General features: G+C 37.8%; 1 protein-coding gene across 1 annotated transcript in view; it reads right to left on the bottom strand.

Annotated features, from left to right (window-relative positions):
- The window catches only part of LOC126424729 (alpha-(1,6)-fucosyltransferase), a 102,701-nt gene that overhangs the window by 21,964 nt on the left and 62,920 nt on the right, over positions 1-17,817 (bottom strand). Inside the window, exons 8-10 of the mRNA XM_050087448.1 lie at positions 13,825-14,004; positions 12,914-13,064; positions 756-866 (exon numbers count right to left, since the gene is read on the bottom strand). Of these exons, the coding sequence (XP_049943405.1) occupies positions 756-866; positions 12,914-13,064; positions 13,825-14,004 (442 nt within the window). The remainder of the gene's footprint in view (positions 1-755; positions 867-12,913; positions 13,065-13,824; positions 14,005-17,817) is intronic.

A 17,817-nucleotide genomic window follows, 5' to 3' on the forward strand; every position in this document is an offset into this window, starting at 1 on the left:
AACAGCATCTGTATTGGAGAGAGAATTAGATTGTTCTTTTGTTTACTTTACAGATAGCCGACTATCTGAAGCCAACAATGATTTCCAATGAGCCCACCATGCATTCTGTAAAAGACAAAACCAAATATAGAAGTTAAATGATAAAAAATTTAAACTGGGTTTCGCATAATAAAAATATTGTGCAAGAATTACAACTATAGAGAGACAACATCTGCTGAAACAAACCAAAAGAAACCAATCACTGACTCCAGTGTGCATATTACTATTAACATTTGGATTTTAAGCTATAGGATACTGGTTCAAGACACTTTCCAGCAATACACACCATGTACCTTCAGTTGAAGCATGATAATTGTGATGCAGTCCTCTAGCAAATTTAGATCAACACTGAACCTCATTCTGATCCGAGTTTGGTGTTATATATGCAACTGTTTATGATGTAGGTTCATTTTCGAAACTAAGGTCGAAACTGTTATCCAGTAATCAAGTTTATGCAATCTGCTGTAAATATTTTACAAGATAATGTGGACATACGCCAGAAGGATTTTGGTGATAATATCCTAAGCAACGTTTCGTTCTCAAATTTATCTACTGTTTTACTTCTCTTCTGATCAACATCTAATGAACAATGTAGCAGCTGTTGTTCTCTGTAGGATATTCTTGGCAGCTGAAGAGAGGGGTGGGGGAGAGCTATACTTTTCAGGGAGTACCAGTGTAAGTAGACTTGTTGCAAGAATATTAAATGTAGTTCTAACCTGTGTGTGCTGGTTCTGGCCCCCATAGTAATATATGTCGTCCAGTGATTTAAAGCGGTCCGATGCATCCGCATGCAAAGTCTGCATCAACTCATAGGCTACACGGCACACCTGCAAAAAAAGTAGTACAGTGTAATTACATCTCTGATAAGACACCCAGTAAATGGGTGCACATACTACTATTATTATAGAATTGTGCATTGAAACAATTAATATCCACCACCTTTGAGCAGCAGAAATAATTCCTGAAGAATGAAGGGAGCAATTATATGTCCCATCTTCAAGACTGGTGATGCTACCTAAGTATCGAACCACCGAGGAATTTCACTTATTGAAATTGGATACAAAGTCTTTACGACTTTGCTGCTAAACCAAATGAAACTGCTGGCTGAAGGAATTGTAGGCACATATCAATGTGGGTTCATCCTCGGACAGTCTACTATTGAGCAGATATTTACTTTGAGGCAGCTGACAGAAAAATTCTACGAGTTCAATCAGGAACTACACCTCATCTTCCCCCATCAATTTTCGGCAAGCTTATGACAGCATTGACTGTGTCACATTATGGGAAATGTTAGAGGAACTTGGCATCCCATCGAAATACATCCATCTAATTGCAGCCTGCTACTCCCAGTCAACTTCTGAAGTACAGTGTGGCAAAATGGATTGAGACAAGGAGGTCCATTGGCGCCAATATTATTCAACTGGGCCTTGGAAAAAAGTAAGTCATGACACTTGCCGAACCAGAGAAATGGAGATGGTGGGAACAGACACAGTTCTGGCATTTGCTGACGATGTTGTGGTCCTTGGTGACACTCTAGAACAAATGTGTGCTGATACTTCCAGATTCATCCAAAATGCAAAGGAAATTGGGCTGGAGGTGAATGAGGACAAAACTAAATATCTTTGAGTACCACGTCGTTGAGTTCTCCCTCCCTCCATACCTTCGAACGAGTTGAAGAGTTCAAGTACCTGGGCTTGATATTAATCAACGTGAAGTGACGAAAGAAGTACATCGACGCATAACAAGTGCTAATCACATGTTCTTAAGTCTGAACAATCTTTTTAAATCTCGTCTGATATCTCAGAAGAACAAAATACATCTGTACACGACACTGGTATAGGCCAGTACTTTAATAGGGTTGTGAAACTTGGGCGACATCAGTACTGACAGAAGATTCAATTTGTGCGTTTGAAACAAATGTACTTCGGAAGATCTAGGGACCCGTCTACAATAACATGGAAGGTAAATGGGAAAGAAGAAAGAAAGAAGACCTGTACCAGAGGTTTGGACAGCCACACATTGGACGAATATTGGGACAGAGGCGATTACAATGGTTTGGCCACATCTTACATGCGGAATGTCCTCCACTCTCAACCCACGGGAAAACTCCCAAGGGGACACCCAAGAGCGCGATGGAAGGATCGAGTGGTGATGATCCTTCAAGAAGTGGAAACAGCGGCGGTGAAGGACGATGCTAGAAACTGAAAAATATGGAGTGCCATCTGCAGCAAATACCTGGACCTCCCTTGTGATTGAAAGACATGTCTTTTATTGGGATTTTTGTGTTTGTAATGTTCCCCCACCCCCTATTGTTCTTCTGTGCTGTAGGCCTCAAAGACCTGTCAATGCAATAAATGATTATTATTATTATTATTATTATTATTATTACTACTACTTTACTCTATATATAACTGGAAAGCTATAGAGTCAACATTGGTAACATGGGAAAACTAGCACAATCTAACATTAACTTGGAGGGGGGAGAGGGGAAGGGCCTCACTTGTTTCCATATTTCTCTCTAGAACATAAACATAATTACAAAAACCTGCATTCCAGAAGCATAGTTGCCTTGTCAAAGTGACAAGCTACACTTGAAAGTGCAGCCAGTTCCCAGGAGGGGGCTGAAATGTGTCGAATCCATAGATTTTTTGAGGAATGACCTGGTGCCAAAATCCAAGAACTTTTATCTTCATTGACAATGGCTGTGAAGGCCGACATTCTTATAAGTTACACTTACTTCCTAAGATCACAGTGCTTAATTACAAATCATCACTTCTTGGAATGTAAACAATACCACAGTTTTAATCTTCTCTGTGTTGTCCCCAACAAGTTGAACTAATCTACAGCTCTCTTCTGGTGAAGATGACCAAAATCTGAGTCATTTTGGGAAACTTTGAAACTTCATCACTATTTTTGTTTGAATTCTATCATAAAGGTTCACAATGACAACTTTGTATGGGAAAAAAAGAATTCTCCAGATTCAAAAAATGTGTGTACGGCATTTTTAGCCAGAAGAGCCCTTCTGGGGTTCTCAGCTGCCTGGAATTGAACAGAATATTTTATTTGCCTTTCAGTATTTTTCATACAGTTGGCTTCATCAAAGTTTACAGTGTAGTTAAGATCTGCACAATAATCAATTCTCACAGAATTCAACTAGCTTGTGTAAGAACTAAAAGATTTTCTTTATTACTTAGGAAAAACATATAATATAATATGATATTGCAGTGCCTGTACTGTTAAGAACAGGGCAATATTCCTTCGAACATGCATGCATGTCCAAAGGAACAGGCACTACAGCCATTACAAAATACATTAAATGCATTCATAGTTGCAAATATGAATAACCTTCAGATGTATACGAGCATACAGACAATGAAAATTTGAGCCAGAAATTTATGGGAATGGTCACCTTAAGTGCTTTGGCTATCGATGCATGACCCATGTTCAGACCTAAACTACGTCATCATTCCTGTACCAGAATTACATAATGTGTGTACAAGTACAGGCTGTGATGCAAGAACAGTGACATATAGAAGTTCAGGTCTGGGTATGGGTCATGCATGCACAACCGAAGTAGTTAATGCTACTGCTCATGTAAGGAAGGAAATCCGGGTTTGACTCCTGGTCCAGCACAGACTTTCATTGTTGTCATTCCCTCATACAGCTGATGGTTGTTCATATTTACAACTGCAAATACATTTCATGTATATATTATAATGATTAACAACACTGTAGAAAAGATAGATTGTTACTTACAGTAAAGATAACAAGTGAAGTTGCAGGCAGGCACAGTTAAGACATTTACTCATAAACTTTTGGCGACAGACTTTATTGCAAAAAAGATAAATACACTCACCATTCATTCACGCACACATGACTGCCAACTCTGGCAGCTCGAGCCACAATATTATAATGATTAATGGGCTGGGAGTTCTTAGGTTGAAGAGAATTCACTGTGTTTTAGCCAAGTTTGTAACACACTCTTAAATTTATTTAGTGGGACTGTGTGGGCTGAGAATGGTAATGTACTGAACATTTTATGCTCAAGTATTTATAGTTATTCTTGATGGTGTATTCGTTTTGTCATTTGAACTACAAAAAATGCCCTTTTTTTCAGCAAATGTGTTTCACTTTACTGAGGAAAGGCATAATCAGTGGTCTGTAATCAAATTATTTGCATTTAGATTGAAATACAGTTTGTTAACACTATGCTGGTTTTTACTTATGGTGATTTCAGGCCTACATACGGAAATGCTCTCTGCTAGCATGTCGTTGATGTTTTTCTTCTTTGGACACTGATAGTTGTAGCCTAATTTTTAGTTTATATGCATTTTTATGTTTTACACAGCACACTTTTTTGTACACCACTCTTTTCTGTTTGTTTTTATGCATCTAAGTATGTATTGTGTTTTGTAGTGTTGTGAACATTCCATTGCCATTGGTTTGTCTTTGACCTGTACTCTCTTTTTTGTGGGAGAGGGAGAAGCCATGATGATGAGTGGACATAACTGTATAGTAGTGCGAGATGGAGGAGAAGGCGAGGAGCAATAAGTAACATGAAACTGGGAGTATGGTTTCCAATATTTATGTCGTCATTGAGCAACTGTTTATGTTTTTATTAATGCTTTGTGTATGTGAGAATTTTCTTGGAAAGGGAGCAGGCGACTGACTTGACAGATTCTTATGATGTTATCTCTCTTTCAAGAATGATTTGTATTGTATTTAAATGCTCTGGCACATTCTTTATATCTTCTGTTGAATGCCCTGCCAGTCATTCCAATATATGTCTTTTAACAATCTGTCTGGTTTTGATTTAGGTTTTGGGATGTGCTTTTGTACTGAGTTGTTTGTTTTGTGAGATTCTGCAGGACACCCTGTGTGGTGGTGGTGGTGGTGGTGGTGGTGGTGGTGGTGGTCCTACTAAACATCTGATTGTGTTATTCTGTCATCCGAAAATACATTCAGCTCCTAGGGAATTTACCCAGAGCAGTATTCTATAGTGCAGACGGGAATGGAAGAAATCAAAAAATGGTTGGAGTAACAAATGTTTACTCACAGTATTCCTTAATTTATACAATAAAAAAAGTACATGAGCAAGTTTGCTGCACAGAGAATTAGTGTCTTCTTCCCAAGAAAGTTTTTGGTCTATGAACAGTCTAACTACTTTTACTTTTTTATTTTTGTTTTTAGTTACCTTTCGATTAAAAAGTACGAGATATGCCCGCAAAGTAAGTTACGTTTGGTTACATAAAACAAACGTGTACAGATACAGAAAAAAAAATAAATATTGTACAAAAATCTACAACTGTTAAACTACTTTTCTACATAGCTTCTGAAATTTCGTAGGCACTTATCATAGTGTGGCCCAAGTTTTTGTATGCCTTCTTCATAGAAGGTTGCCGCCTGTGTATTCAGCCATGTGGTAACATGTTCTATCAGCTCGTCATCATCGTTGAAGTGTTGACCACCAAGGACAGATTTTAGGTGTAAGAAGAGATGAAAGTAGCTAGGGGCAAGGTCCGAGCTGTACTGAAGATGATCAGATGTATCCCAGTGAAATTCCTGTAAAAGTTGTTTGGTCACATCCACCATGTGAGTTCGTGCATTATCGTGGAAAAAACAACACCTTTTGACAGTAATCCTTGGCGCTTGTTCTGTATAGCGTGGCGCAATTTCTTAATGATCTCGCAGTAACCATGAGAACCGATTGTTTGGCCTCCTGGTAAGAAATCAATCAGCAAAATGCCTTTTCTGTCCCAAAAAATGGTGCACATGACTTTTCGAGGTGTCAAGATTTGCTTAGGCTTAACCTTTGTTGGGGATGAAGTGTGCCTCCATCCCATTAATTGCTGTTTTGTTTCAGGGGTGTCATACGATGCCCAAGTTTCATCCCCCATCATTATCCAAGAAAGAAAACCATCGCCTTCTTCAATGTAGTGTGTCAAAAACTGAAGTGCACTGCCCATCCGTTGTTTTTTGTGTTGTTCTGGGTACCCAATGTGATCAAAGTTTTCGAAATTTCAGTTTTTCAGTACCAATTTCATGAATTAGTGATCATGAGATTTGTGGAACTTCCACAGCAAGGGCACTAACTGTAAACTTACGATTGTGCTTAATCTGCTCTTCAATTGTGTGAACCTGTTCATCAGTAACCACAGATAGATGTCCACTTTGTTCTTCATTTGATCACATCCTTCATTGAACAGTCTGACCCATCTTCTAAGCACTCAATCACTCGTACCATTTTGTCCGTAAACCTCGCAGATTTGCCAATGAATTTCCTTTGCTTTAACTTTCTTTGCATTTAGAAAACGGATCACAGATCTGATTTCACACGTGGCAGCATTTTCAATTATGACTGAAATTATAAAAAAGCACTACAAAGCAGATGTCGGCGGCAGCAGTCTGAAAATGATGTACATGTCTTCTCCTTGAGTCAGAGTAACTGCCGCGCATGCTTGGAACTGCAATCTTAACGCTGCCACAGATAGAAATATAAACGGAACTTACTTTGTGGACAACCCTAATATTTCTTCTGTTTTTGTTTGGTTTATGCACAACTGATTGGCCTGACACCAATGATTGGTCGTCTGCATCATTTCTCTATTGTTAGCTAGTACACTTTGTAAATTCTAACCTGTGATCGTTAGTGTTATGTCATCAGCATATAGTAATTTCTTACATGGTATATAATTCAGAACATCATTAATGTAGATAATAAACAGGAAAGGCCCAGGAAAAGGCCCTTCGGGTATTATTCTTTTTACTGGGAGTATTATCTTCTATGCCATAAAATTCTAACTGCGACACTTTGGTTAAATCAATAAGTGTACCAGACATAGCCTCTTCTCATACCCTTCCTATTCACCAAAACGTCAATTGTTTGTACAGTTGAGACTTGAACCGAAACTGTTGTTCATTTAAAATTTTTGTCCTTCCAAAGCAGTTGTACATTTGTTTATGCATACAGTTTTTTTATCATCTTGGATGTTAATAGTACTCCTGCAGTGGGTCTATAGTTATTTGGGAGGTTTTGCCATCTTTTTCATGCACAGGTAATCCAATTGTGAGCATATGATGTTACAGGAAAATTCCTTTTCTAGAACTCTGTTAGACAGTGAGAGGTGGCATTTTTTATTTTCTTTGCTATATACTTTATGATGAAATTCTTCTTCTTCATCATCATCATTTCACGTATTAGGCAAACTGCCTGTTACGGTACCCATCTCTTCTACATCTACATCTATACACATACTCCGCAATCCACCATACGGTGCGTGGCGGAGGGTACCTCGTACCACAACTAGCATCTTCTCTCCCTGTTCCACTCTCAAACAGAATGAGGGAAAAATGACTGCCTATATACCTCTGTACGAGCCCTAATCTCTCTTATCTTATCTTTGTGATCTTTCCGCGAAATGTAAGTTGGCGGCAGTAAAATTATACTGCAGTCAGCCTCAAATGCTGGTTCTCTAAATTTTCTCACAAGGGAACCTCCCCATCACTTTCCCCCTCAGACCCAGCTACAAGTTGTCACAGTGGATAGGCCTTGACAAACTTGCGTGGTCTTCCTTCATTTCTTCTTCCAAAACATTTATAATTTAGAGCCTTTACTGGGAATCTTTCCTCACCCATCCAGTCTGCATGTTCCTTCCATTTTCTCCTATTTTCCTTTTATTTTCTCATTTGCGTTATATATTCCTAATGTTTCCTTATATCTTCATTTCTTATTTGATCTTCCCTTGTACATCCTTCCACTTCTCTTAGAAATCTCATTTCTTGAGCCTGTTTTCTACTTTCTTGGTGTCTTGTTGTTGCACCCATGCCTCACTTCCATAAATGAGGGTTTATACTGCTGTTGTTTTATAAAACTTCAGATGGGTTTCTTTCTTGGCTTTATTCTACAAACTTTTTACTATGTTCCACATATGGAAGTAAATTTATTTCATTTTTGGTCCACATCACGGTTGTATTCGTAAGTGGTGTTGCATCCTAGATATTTAAAATGTTTTACTTGCTTCAAGATTTTATTATTCAAGACTGTTTTTGATCTTTCTGGTTGTCCTCCCTGAAACGTCATCATTTTGTTTTATCTGCCGACAATGTTGGGTTGTAATTTGAGGCTATCTCCTGCAACTTATAGACTCACATTTGAAGGTCATCTTCATTTCCTGTAACAAGAGGTAGATGCATACAAAATCACATTTAGTCTAGTGTTACGATCTTAGGGGAGGGTGAGGGCAAGTCTGTGAATCATGGCTGAGCAAGGTTATCCATCTCACCTCATGTCTGTATTCCTCCAGCATTCTTGTCGGACTCCTTTGTTTGTGTTCATTGGCTTTGCTGTTATATTTCCCATATCTATAACAATTTTGGTGTTTGTGATTAGACTCTTAATAGCATTTGTGAGGTGAGGTGAGGTGAGGTGAGGTGGGTAACCTTGTTAACCCATGATGTTCCACAGCATTTCTCTATTCACATTATCAAAAGCTTTCTCAAAATCCACAAAAACAAGAAGCGTTTCCCTGTTGAACTCTCGTGTCTTTTCTATAACTTGTTGCAGTATAAAAACCTTATCAATAGTTGGTCGTCCTTTTCTAAAACCTGAATCTTCTTCAGATATTAACTTTTCCATGATTTTTTAAGTTTTGCATTCAGGATTTTGGCATATAAATTATGGGCTGAGTCCAGGAGGCTGGTACTTTGATAGTTACTACATTTATTTCTATTGCCCTCTTCATAGATAGATATTACTTTGGCTCTCGGCCAGTCTTTCAGTATCCTCTTATTTCTCCAACATTGATTAAAATACATGGAGAAGTCTTAGATGCAGGAATAACCCTCCATATTTCCACAGTTTCGTATTAATACGATCTAAACCAGTTGCTTTCCTTCTTTTTCTCTTTTAGCTTCTGTCAGTTCTCTATATCAACACCGTAAAGGCCGTTTGTGTCATTTAGCTCAGGTAATATCTGAATTAAAGTATGATCATACGACTAATTTTTGTAATGAGCTATCCATTCATTCTGTCCTATATTATGAACATGTATACAATCATTTTCTTGTCTGTTGAGTGATTTTATAACTGATAGTTTTTCTTCCATGTATTTATTTATTTATTCCATGTGATCTGATGGTACACAGTGTGTTACAGATGTCGGAAAATATCAGTTAACATTAACATAAATAGCAAGATTACTGTTTTAGGTATTCATTTACAGAGTACAAACAGTGACACAACAAATATGACTTCACAGCCTTGGCAAATTTTATGTTGTCTTCGATGGACTTAATACTAGTGGAAAATAATGTCGAAAAGTTGGTGGCCCACAGTTGAGTGTTTGTATGTAAAACATGCCGATTTGAGTTTTTCCTTGTGTTGTGTTTATGTATTTCATTATTTTTTACGATTCTGGAGTCAGTTGGCACTACGTGGTTTCAGAAAAATTTTACAGTCTCGAGAATGTATAGGCAAGGCAGTGTAAGTAATTCCAACTTTATGAAGATGGGTTTGCTGCTAATAATAATCCTCATTGCTCTCTTCTGGATTTTGAATGTGCTCAGGGCAGTTGGAGAATTTCCCCAGAATATCACACCATATTTTAGGTGGGCTTGTATGTAAGCATAGTACGCACTGGTTATTGTTTTCAGGCTAGCGCACAATTTCAGTACACTCAATGCATAACAGCCAGTACTAATTCTGGCACTTACCTTTCCTGTATGTGTATTCCATTTCAGGTTATCTTGAACCCACCGACCCAGGAATTTGGAAACAGTGTCAGTATCTATTGGCTGGTTATTTACTGTGACAAGCGGCTGAGAGGAATTTGCATTTTGTGTTGTGTGAAAGTTCATGGATGCTGCCTTTTTTGTGTTGATAGCTAATCTGTTGATATTAGCCCAGTTGCTGAGTTGTTCAGTGGCTTAGTTCACAGCCTCTGTATTCTCCCTTTTGAGTACAGTTGTGTCATCAGCAAATATTATTGTTTTGTTTGCACCTACATTCAGGCTCAAGTCATTAATATACGAGAGGAAAAGTAGAGGTCCCAATACTGAGCCCTGTGGTACACCTTGCTTTGTTTTATTACTCGACAGGATTTCGGTTATCGAGTTGGTTTGTCTATTAGTGTATTTCATGCTGACTTTCTGCATCCAATTCGTTAGGAATGAAGCAATCCAATTGTTTGCAATTCCTCTGATACCATAGAGTTTATTTTTTCCAGCAATATTTTGTGGTCAAGTGTCAAAAGCTCTGTTGCTAATAAAGCATTCCCGTGATTCTCTGTGCATACTGATTTATAAGTGTCATTTAAAGTTATTGGGGATCCAAGTGAATTGCTCACTTGTTTGTTTAGCATGAGTGAGAAAGGCTTCTGCATCTAAAGTAGAATTATTAAGTGGATCGATGGCGCTGGCACTATTTACAAAATATTCATTGAGCATATCACAGTCAATAGGGATACTGCTTCCTTTATTGATATTATTAATTTCCGTTTCAATGAAATTCCAGGCTGCTTTACATTTATTTTTGGAATTTAAATACTTATCATCTGCACTGCGCTTAGCATTTTTTATTTTAGATCTGTAGAGTTTGCGCCTATTTGTGTAATTTTCTTGTCCAATCACTTTAATGAGTCTTATTGTAAGAATCTATCATGGTATCCTGAGTCTGTTGAGCTGTGGAGTGTACCAATTATTGGTATAATGTTGCTTATGTATAATATTAGTATGACACCTTTTGGTTACAGTTGGGCCACGCCTTTTCTGGTATGCACTTAATCTCTATCAAGAAAATGGAAAAACATTTATCAGTTATTTTATTATTTTACATTATATGAGACCAATCCATTTCCTTACCATGTCTATTATACTATTTACATCTAACTCTCCTAGAAGTTTATATGTCACTTGTCTATCTCCAGTATCAAGAGCCCTTCATGACCTGTTATGTCTAACTGTATGACACTGTGTACATTGACATCCAGTCTGGTGGGCTTTTCATTGCGACAGTAACTTTTCAGTGACTTCAAAGAATTAACAATATGAATCACATTTTTCCCTTTGACCTTATATCTATGTTACTATTGCCCATATTTTATGCTGTTTATATTTGGATAACTGTAATACTGCTGCTCGTTGCTCTACCACTTGCCCGCAAAAGGCAAAGGTCCCGAGTTTGAGTCTCAGTCCAGCACACACTTTTAATCTCCCAGGAAGTTTCTTCTCATGGTAATTTAGATGTTCAGTGTGCAGAGGTTTTTCTAGGCTACTAGCATCTACTACATCGCATTTTGCATTAGTGGGACATAGTTGTTGGGTTTGGCAGATCTCTTTATCAAATGAATTATAGATAAGATCACGTCTATGAGCTATTGTCACAATGACTGTGTATTTCATCTTATTTACACTTAAAAACTTCTTCATACATGTTAGACAATTTTGGGCTTCATTATGTGCTATGTCATTTGCAGCAGACAAACAAACAATGAAGTCACTGTCCTTCAGTATATTCTTATGTTCCAAGATGACTTTAATAACATTTTTCATCCCCATGTCAGGTTTCACGGTGCCCACTGCACAGAATCCCACATTCATGTCCTGCAAAATGCTAGCTGCTTTCTTCCACGGTTGTCTAGTAGAAATGGCACACTGCATTTCTTTGCCCATCGTATGTGACTGATGCTGATTTTACTTTTGCAACTTTCCATTTCTCCACACTGGCTGGAAGGTTAATTTTCAACATTTATGAAGTCGTTGCTTGCACACTTGTGGCCTCTTTCTTCGCTAGCACACTGTAACCACTTCAGCATATGGGTTTCAGATCATTTGTGGTTTTCCATATTGCTTTTGTACCTGGTAAACTGCTTCGGATACTGTTCAAAATCAATACTTGTAGCTGATAGAAACTAAAACTAACACCGTTGTTTTCTCACCTCACAATATCAACAACTTCCTGAAATTCATTTTATCTTCTCAGTTTCACCTTTACACTTTCACAAACACCATTTTTTTACAATCTAGTGAAAGTTTTCTTTATTCAGTGCCAGTTGGAAAACTTGCGTGCAGATGATGATTTCTCTCACCATACACACACACACACACACACACACACACACACACACACACACACACACACACTGCCATGTGGAGAAAATCCCTGACTAGGCACTTCGTGATTGAGAGTCAGCAATGCTAACCACCGACTAAACTGAAGTCAGCAGCTCATAAAGCCTCACAGGCAATGCAGCTATTTGAAGCAGAGCACAAAATCAGATATGACAAGCATAGGCAAGGAAATCTGCTGTGTCATATTTAAAGAAACCATTTCAGGATTTGCCTGGGATTTAGAAAAACCACAGAAAATCTGGACAGGAGTCTCAACTTATATTCTCCCTTTGGAATGTTAAATACCCCACCCTCCCACTCGTCCAAATCCTCCTGAGTGCAAGTCTCATTTACTGTGTCATTTCACTCATTTTTTCATGATGAGGAACAAAGTACCAACAGCTGCTTTTACCTCTGTTGCCTCTCTTTACCTGAAAAGAAATTGTTTTCAGCTGTGCAGGATATTATTTCATATTCCCAGTTATATGGAAGGCTGAACTCAATGCTGTGCTTCCAATTACAAAAATAATTCATGATGTGGAGACTTATTGAATACGGGGAGGCAATATTGTCTTTGTCGACTATTGCACTTTGTAGCACACATCTGTATTATCCCTGCCAAAGTATCTTGGCACATTAAATATTTGTTACCAGTTTATTTTAACTGCTGATGCAGCAGATGTTCAATGTTCACAGATCATCATCATCATCATCATATAAACACCACTCGCATTTCAGTGAGAGAACAAGTAATGAAATGCATACATACCTGGGATGAAAATGTACAGACGAGGTAGTCACAGAGTGACAAGAAATGGATGTCAATGATGATGCCGTTCAGTGAAGAGTCAGAGTAGCGTGTGGCAACTGCGGCAGTCCTCGCAATGGATGGATCTCCGAGAATTTCATACTGGGGATACCTGCGGGCAGGAAACAGGTAAATAGTCCTCTGTATCTGCATTCACTATGTCCAATATTATTTATACAATTATACAGATAAAAGGTATGATTCTAGAGTGGCACATATATCTTCACCAAAAATATCAATGAGCTGCTTGCTTATTACCTTTCACGGTTAGGTAGTATAAATTTCTTAAACAATGATAAAACAGTACTGGTATAACAATGTTCTGACGTGTTTTATCAAAATTTTATAAATGTAGCCAGGTCATTTAGGATGGGAAAAACATGTGTATTTCTTCCTCTGGGAGGAAAGAGGAATAGGTTTGGTGATGTTGGGAAAGGGGCCGTCACTCAGATTTCACGTTAGAGAGAGAGAGAGAGAGAGAGAGAGAGAGAGAGAGAGAGAGAGAGAGAGAGAGAGACAAGTGGTGTTGAGAACGAGGGGAGACAGGGGGGAGGGCGGAGGCATCACAGTTGGAGGACGGAGATCAGCACTATACTGGCTTCAGTTCAGGTATAATAGAAAAGGAGAGGAGAAAAGAAGAAGTAAAATTAAAAGTGGAAATTAATCATGCAATTAAGAACCATGAGCTATGTTCCTAGCTCTTAATTGCATTTTTCATTTCAAACCTGGACTTTTGTTCAGTCTCAGAGAGGCAGATGTTCTGCTCATTATTAGAATATTTGTACTGGAGATTTAAAAATTTTTCCCTTACACACTGTAAATTTCAAACAGGTAATTTTAAAGTGGGGTACTGATCAAGACCCAGTACATACTTGCTGCGGGCCTCACCGATGACCTTGGGGTCGTCAGAGGCGAGGTACACACGCCGCTCGACGGTCTTGCCTTGCTTCAGCTCGAGCTTCAGGTAGTAGTCCTCCACGTAGCCCATGTATTCATCAATGTGGTGGAAGGCGGCCTCTGTCCCCACCTTGTCTGTCCGCCTCACGTGCACCCTGCAGACAGGCAAAGGCAGCCCTCAGGGTACAGGGTACACATTTCCTATAAGTAAAGGATATCCACTCTTCATAATGAAAGTAAAGTAAAAAGTGACTGAAGTAATCTTCAGGTAGTCCAAATTGGCTTTAATTTTCATTTTCTCAATGGTTTTGGTAGAATCGTCTTCAGACCAAAATTTCCACAGCTTAAGCACTGATCAAGCAGTACCTTATACACCGATATTTTGAACTAGAGATAGCTTAACCAGGACATGTTGAAATATAAATGAAAACTGATGTAGTCTGTTTTGAGATTAGTTTTTGATAAGCACTCAATGTGGTTCTATAGACGCTACCTCTAAAATTATTCACAAACGAATGTCCTGCCTGTTTGTCATATTGCTGTATTCCTCACCTACATATCACACACACATGGCTTTTCAGCCCATCATTAGGTCTCCTAATTTACCAGCTGAAGGTCTTCCCAACTCCATCTTTACCTACAACTTCTTTTTCTTTGAAGGCCAGAAATACAAACACATCAAGGCAGGCTGCCATGGGAACCAAGATGATGGCAACATAAGAAAGGAATTCCTTGGTCTGGATTCGCAAAGATCATGTCTTCCACTTTGTACAATAGCTCAACTGATTCTCCTAACTCAAATTCACCAGTTCCTTACACAAATCCAAAGTCACCCCCACTTCATTCCTTCCCTGACATTTACCTCGACTTCACTAAAGACGACTCACAATGCACAGTCCAAATAAAAACCAACTAATAAGCAACAATACCTACAGTTTGAAAGCTTCTGCATCAAACACTCTCTTCCCTACAGAATTACCACAGATGGCAAACATGTAAGAAAACTCTGAAGACCTTCCCCATCACTGTGCAGAACCCAGGCTTTGAAAGCCTCTATATGTCACTCTGCCAATGCTAAAACTTTCCCAAGTCACGCACTGACATGAGATCCTCTCCCATAGGTCTATGCTCTGCTAACCTCCATAACAAACAGCATGACATTCACAGACCATTATCCCTACCACAGCAGACCATTATCCCTACCACAGCAATTGTTCCCACTGTAAAACCTGCACTGGACACCCCACCCACTACCACCTTCTCAGGTCCCACCACTGATAAATCCAATGTGTAATGGATCTGGGAGATGTTATTTTTTTTTTACCGTATTTGTCGATACTGAATTGAAAATGTTTTCTTATATTTTTGTCAGAATTTATTATAATTTGTCTTATTATATGTTAATTTACTTCTGTTTTTGAGAGTAAAAGCATATTGATTACTATTAGAAAATGTATCGAAGAATAGCAAAGAAACTGATTGTGTAAAATATCTTTGACGTTGGAGTAGTCTTTGACTATAGTCAGTCCGAGTCGGAAGCTAGCTCTTGGTGTGTGTTGATGGAAGAACAATGTGAAGGTCGAAGTCATAAACGATTATGAATTATATTAGTATTATTTTTGTATTATCTGAAAAGAAGAAACTACATTTGAAGAAACTACATTTGAAGAAACTGTATTTGAAACACCAAAATGAGAGAAACACGCTGAACCACGTCATTTTCTGCAGCCGACAACGATGCATTGTGGAATCATACTTAGACAACTGAAGCCAAGACTTATATTTGCTTGCAAACGTCTAATGGAAAAGGTACTGTCACGAAATATGGCAAATTTAAGTTTATAAAAAATAGTGACCATATTTTCAACTTGTGTAATAGCCGGGATGCCATATTTCAACTGGGGACTGTAGCCGGGATATTGTGTTCACGAGATCTTCAACAGTGCTACGAGGAAGAAAATTTTTGTGTGTTAATACCAGTTTCTTCAGAATGTGTGTTACAGTGTTTGTGTTCATCGGGAAGTAAAAGTTTTGGAGAAGAAATGTTTCGGCAAAAAATATAATTTTCGACAGAAGAAAATACTTCAAGAATTTTGGTCAACAATCACATGGATGGAAAACGTGGTTTTGCAACAGTAGAAGAGTGTTCCAGATAAGTCACGAAACCCTTGTATTTTGTTAAAACAATATTTCTATCTTGTTTTGTATTGTTGTGTATAAATTTTTGTTCTTCACAATGACTTATGAGATTTTCGAGAGTATTGTGCCTAAAGTAGAAAGTAGTAATTTAATAGACTTCGAACATCAGGACAGGTCAAATGAAACACAAAGAATCGATCAATTTGATTTAAAAAGTTTTCTTGTAAATTTCACGAAAGAAATTAAACAATCAGTTGACGACAATAAGACATACTGGGATGAAAAAATTGATAACATTTTGTTGCAAGTCCAAGCAGTCAATACCCAAGTGGGCGAGCTTTCGAACAGAGTTGGCAGTGTTGAGGAAAAAATTGAATCTGTGGAAGCAAAAGTAAATGAAATTGATGCTAAATTGAGCGGTGAAATTAATACCGTAAAAAATGAGTTACTGGTAGATAGGGAAAGAAATTTGATTGATTTTAATGAGATAAAAGGGGAAATTAAAAATTTGGATGAGAATACAAAAGTTTTAGTCAAAAATGTACAACAAGAAACTGACAATCGTTTGGTTACTCTAGAAGAAAAAGTAGAATGCAATGATTTGGAAAACAAAAAATCTGTCAAAGAACTTAGCGAAAAAATTGAAAGTTTTGACATTGAATTTCAAAGCAAAAATTACAATGTCAACACGTGTAATCTTATATCTAATATTCCAGTGAAGCACTTTTTGGTAGATGGACCCTTACATCCTGTTGATTTTATGCAGTATTGTAAGGATTGTTTTTTACCTCACTCACCAGATGAAATAAAAATTAAATTTGTGAAAAAATTCTTGGAAGGGGAAGCTTTGACTTGGGCAAACCAGATTGTAACTTTGGGGATGACCTTTTCAGAATTTGAATCAGAATTTTTGGAAAAATTTTGGGATGATCTTAAACAAACTAGAATCAAAAGTGAATTTTTGAATGGGCGAAACTATAGGGAATCAGATGGGAACATGAAACAATTTTGCAAGAGTGAACTTCAAAACTTATTCATTTAACAAAACCTTTGGATGACTTTATCAAAATTGATACCTTAAAGAGAAGATTGCCATCAGCAATGCAGTTGAGTTTAGTTCATTGTCCTGATAGTAATGTAGAGCAGTTTCTCAATTATATTGAAAAGTTGGATCTAGGGTAACAACAAGAACACACAGTGGGTTTACTCAGAAAGGTAATGGTCAAAATTGGGGAAATGACAACTTTCAAAAAAGGGAACAAAACAATTATCTTGGTGTCAGTCAAAATTCAGGGGGATATAACAATTTTGTAAAGAAGGACCATAATTTTTATCCAAAACAAGAACAACATTTTCGCGTTAATAATCAACAAAATAGAGAACACTTTAGGGATCAAAATCACAAATTTTGATAGAGGTCGGTACAATAGAAACTACCAACAATCAGGTAATGTTTGGCATAGGAATGGGATCAGAAATGTTGATCAGAGACATTGGCAGAACCATAATCAGCAGTTCAAACAGGAACCGGAAATAAAAAATGAGTAGATGCCCCCTTGAAGGTCCGCAAGGTTGAGGCAGAAGGTGAGCATGATGAAAGGACCAATGGATGTGACTATCATAAACCCAAACAGGTCAGTTCCAAACCTAAGCTATCACATGAGGTCATTAGTTGTTACTTATTGAAGAAATTTCAAGAGGAAAATAATAATGATAAAGATAACATTTTCAATACACAAGAACATACAGTAGATAAAAGTAATTGTGATTCATTTAATTTAACAGAGTTTTACACTTGGGCAGAAAAGAAAAACACTTTGTCGGATGAT

This window comes from Schistocerca serialis, chromosome 10 (genome assembly GCF_023864345.2).
Source record: "Schistocerca serialis cubense isolate TAMUIC-IGC-003099 chromosome 10, iqSchSeri2.2, whole genome shotgun sequence".
NCBI classification, from domain to species: Eukaryota; Metazoa; Arthropoda; class Insecta; order Orthoptera; family Acrididae; genus Schistocerca; species Schistocerca serialis.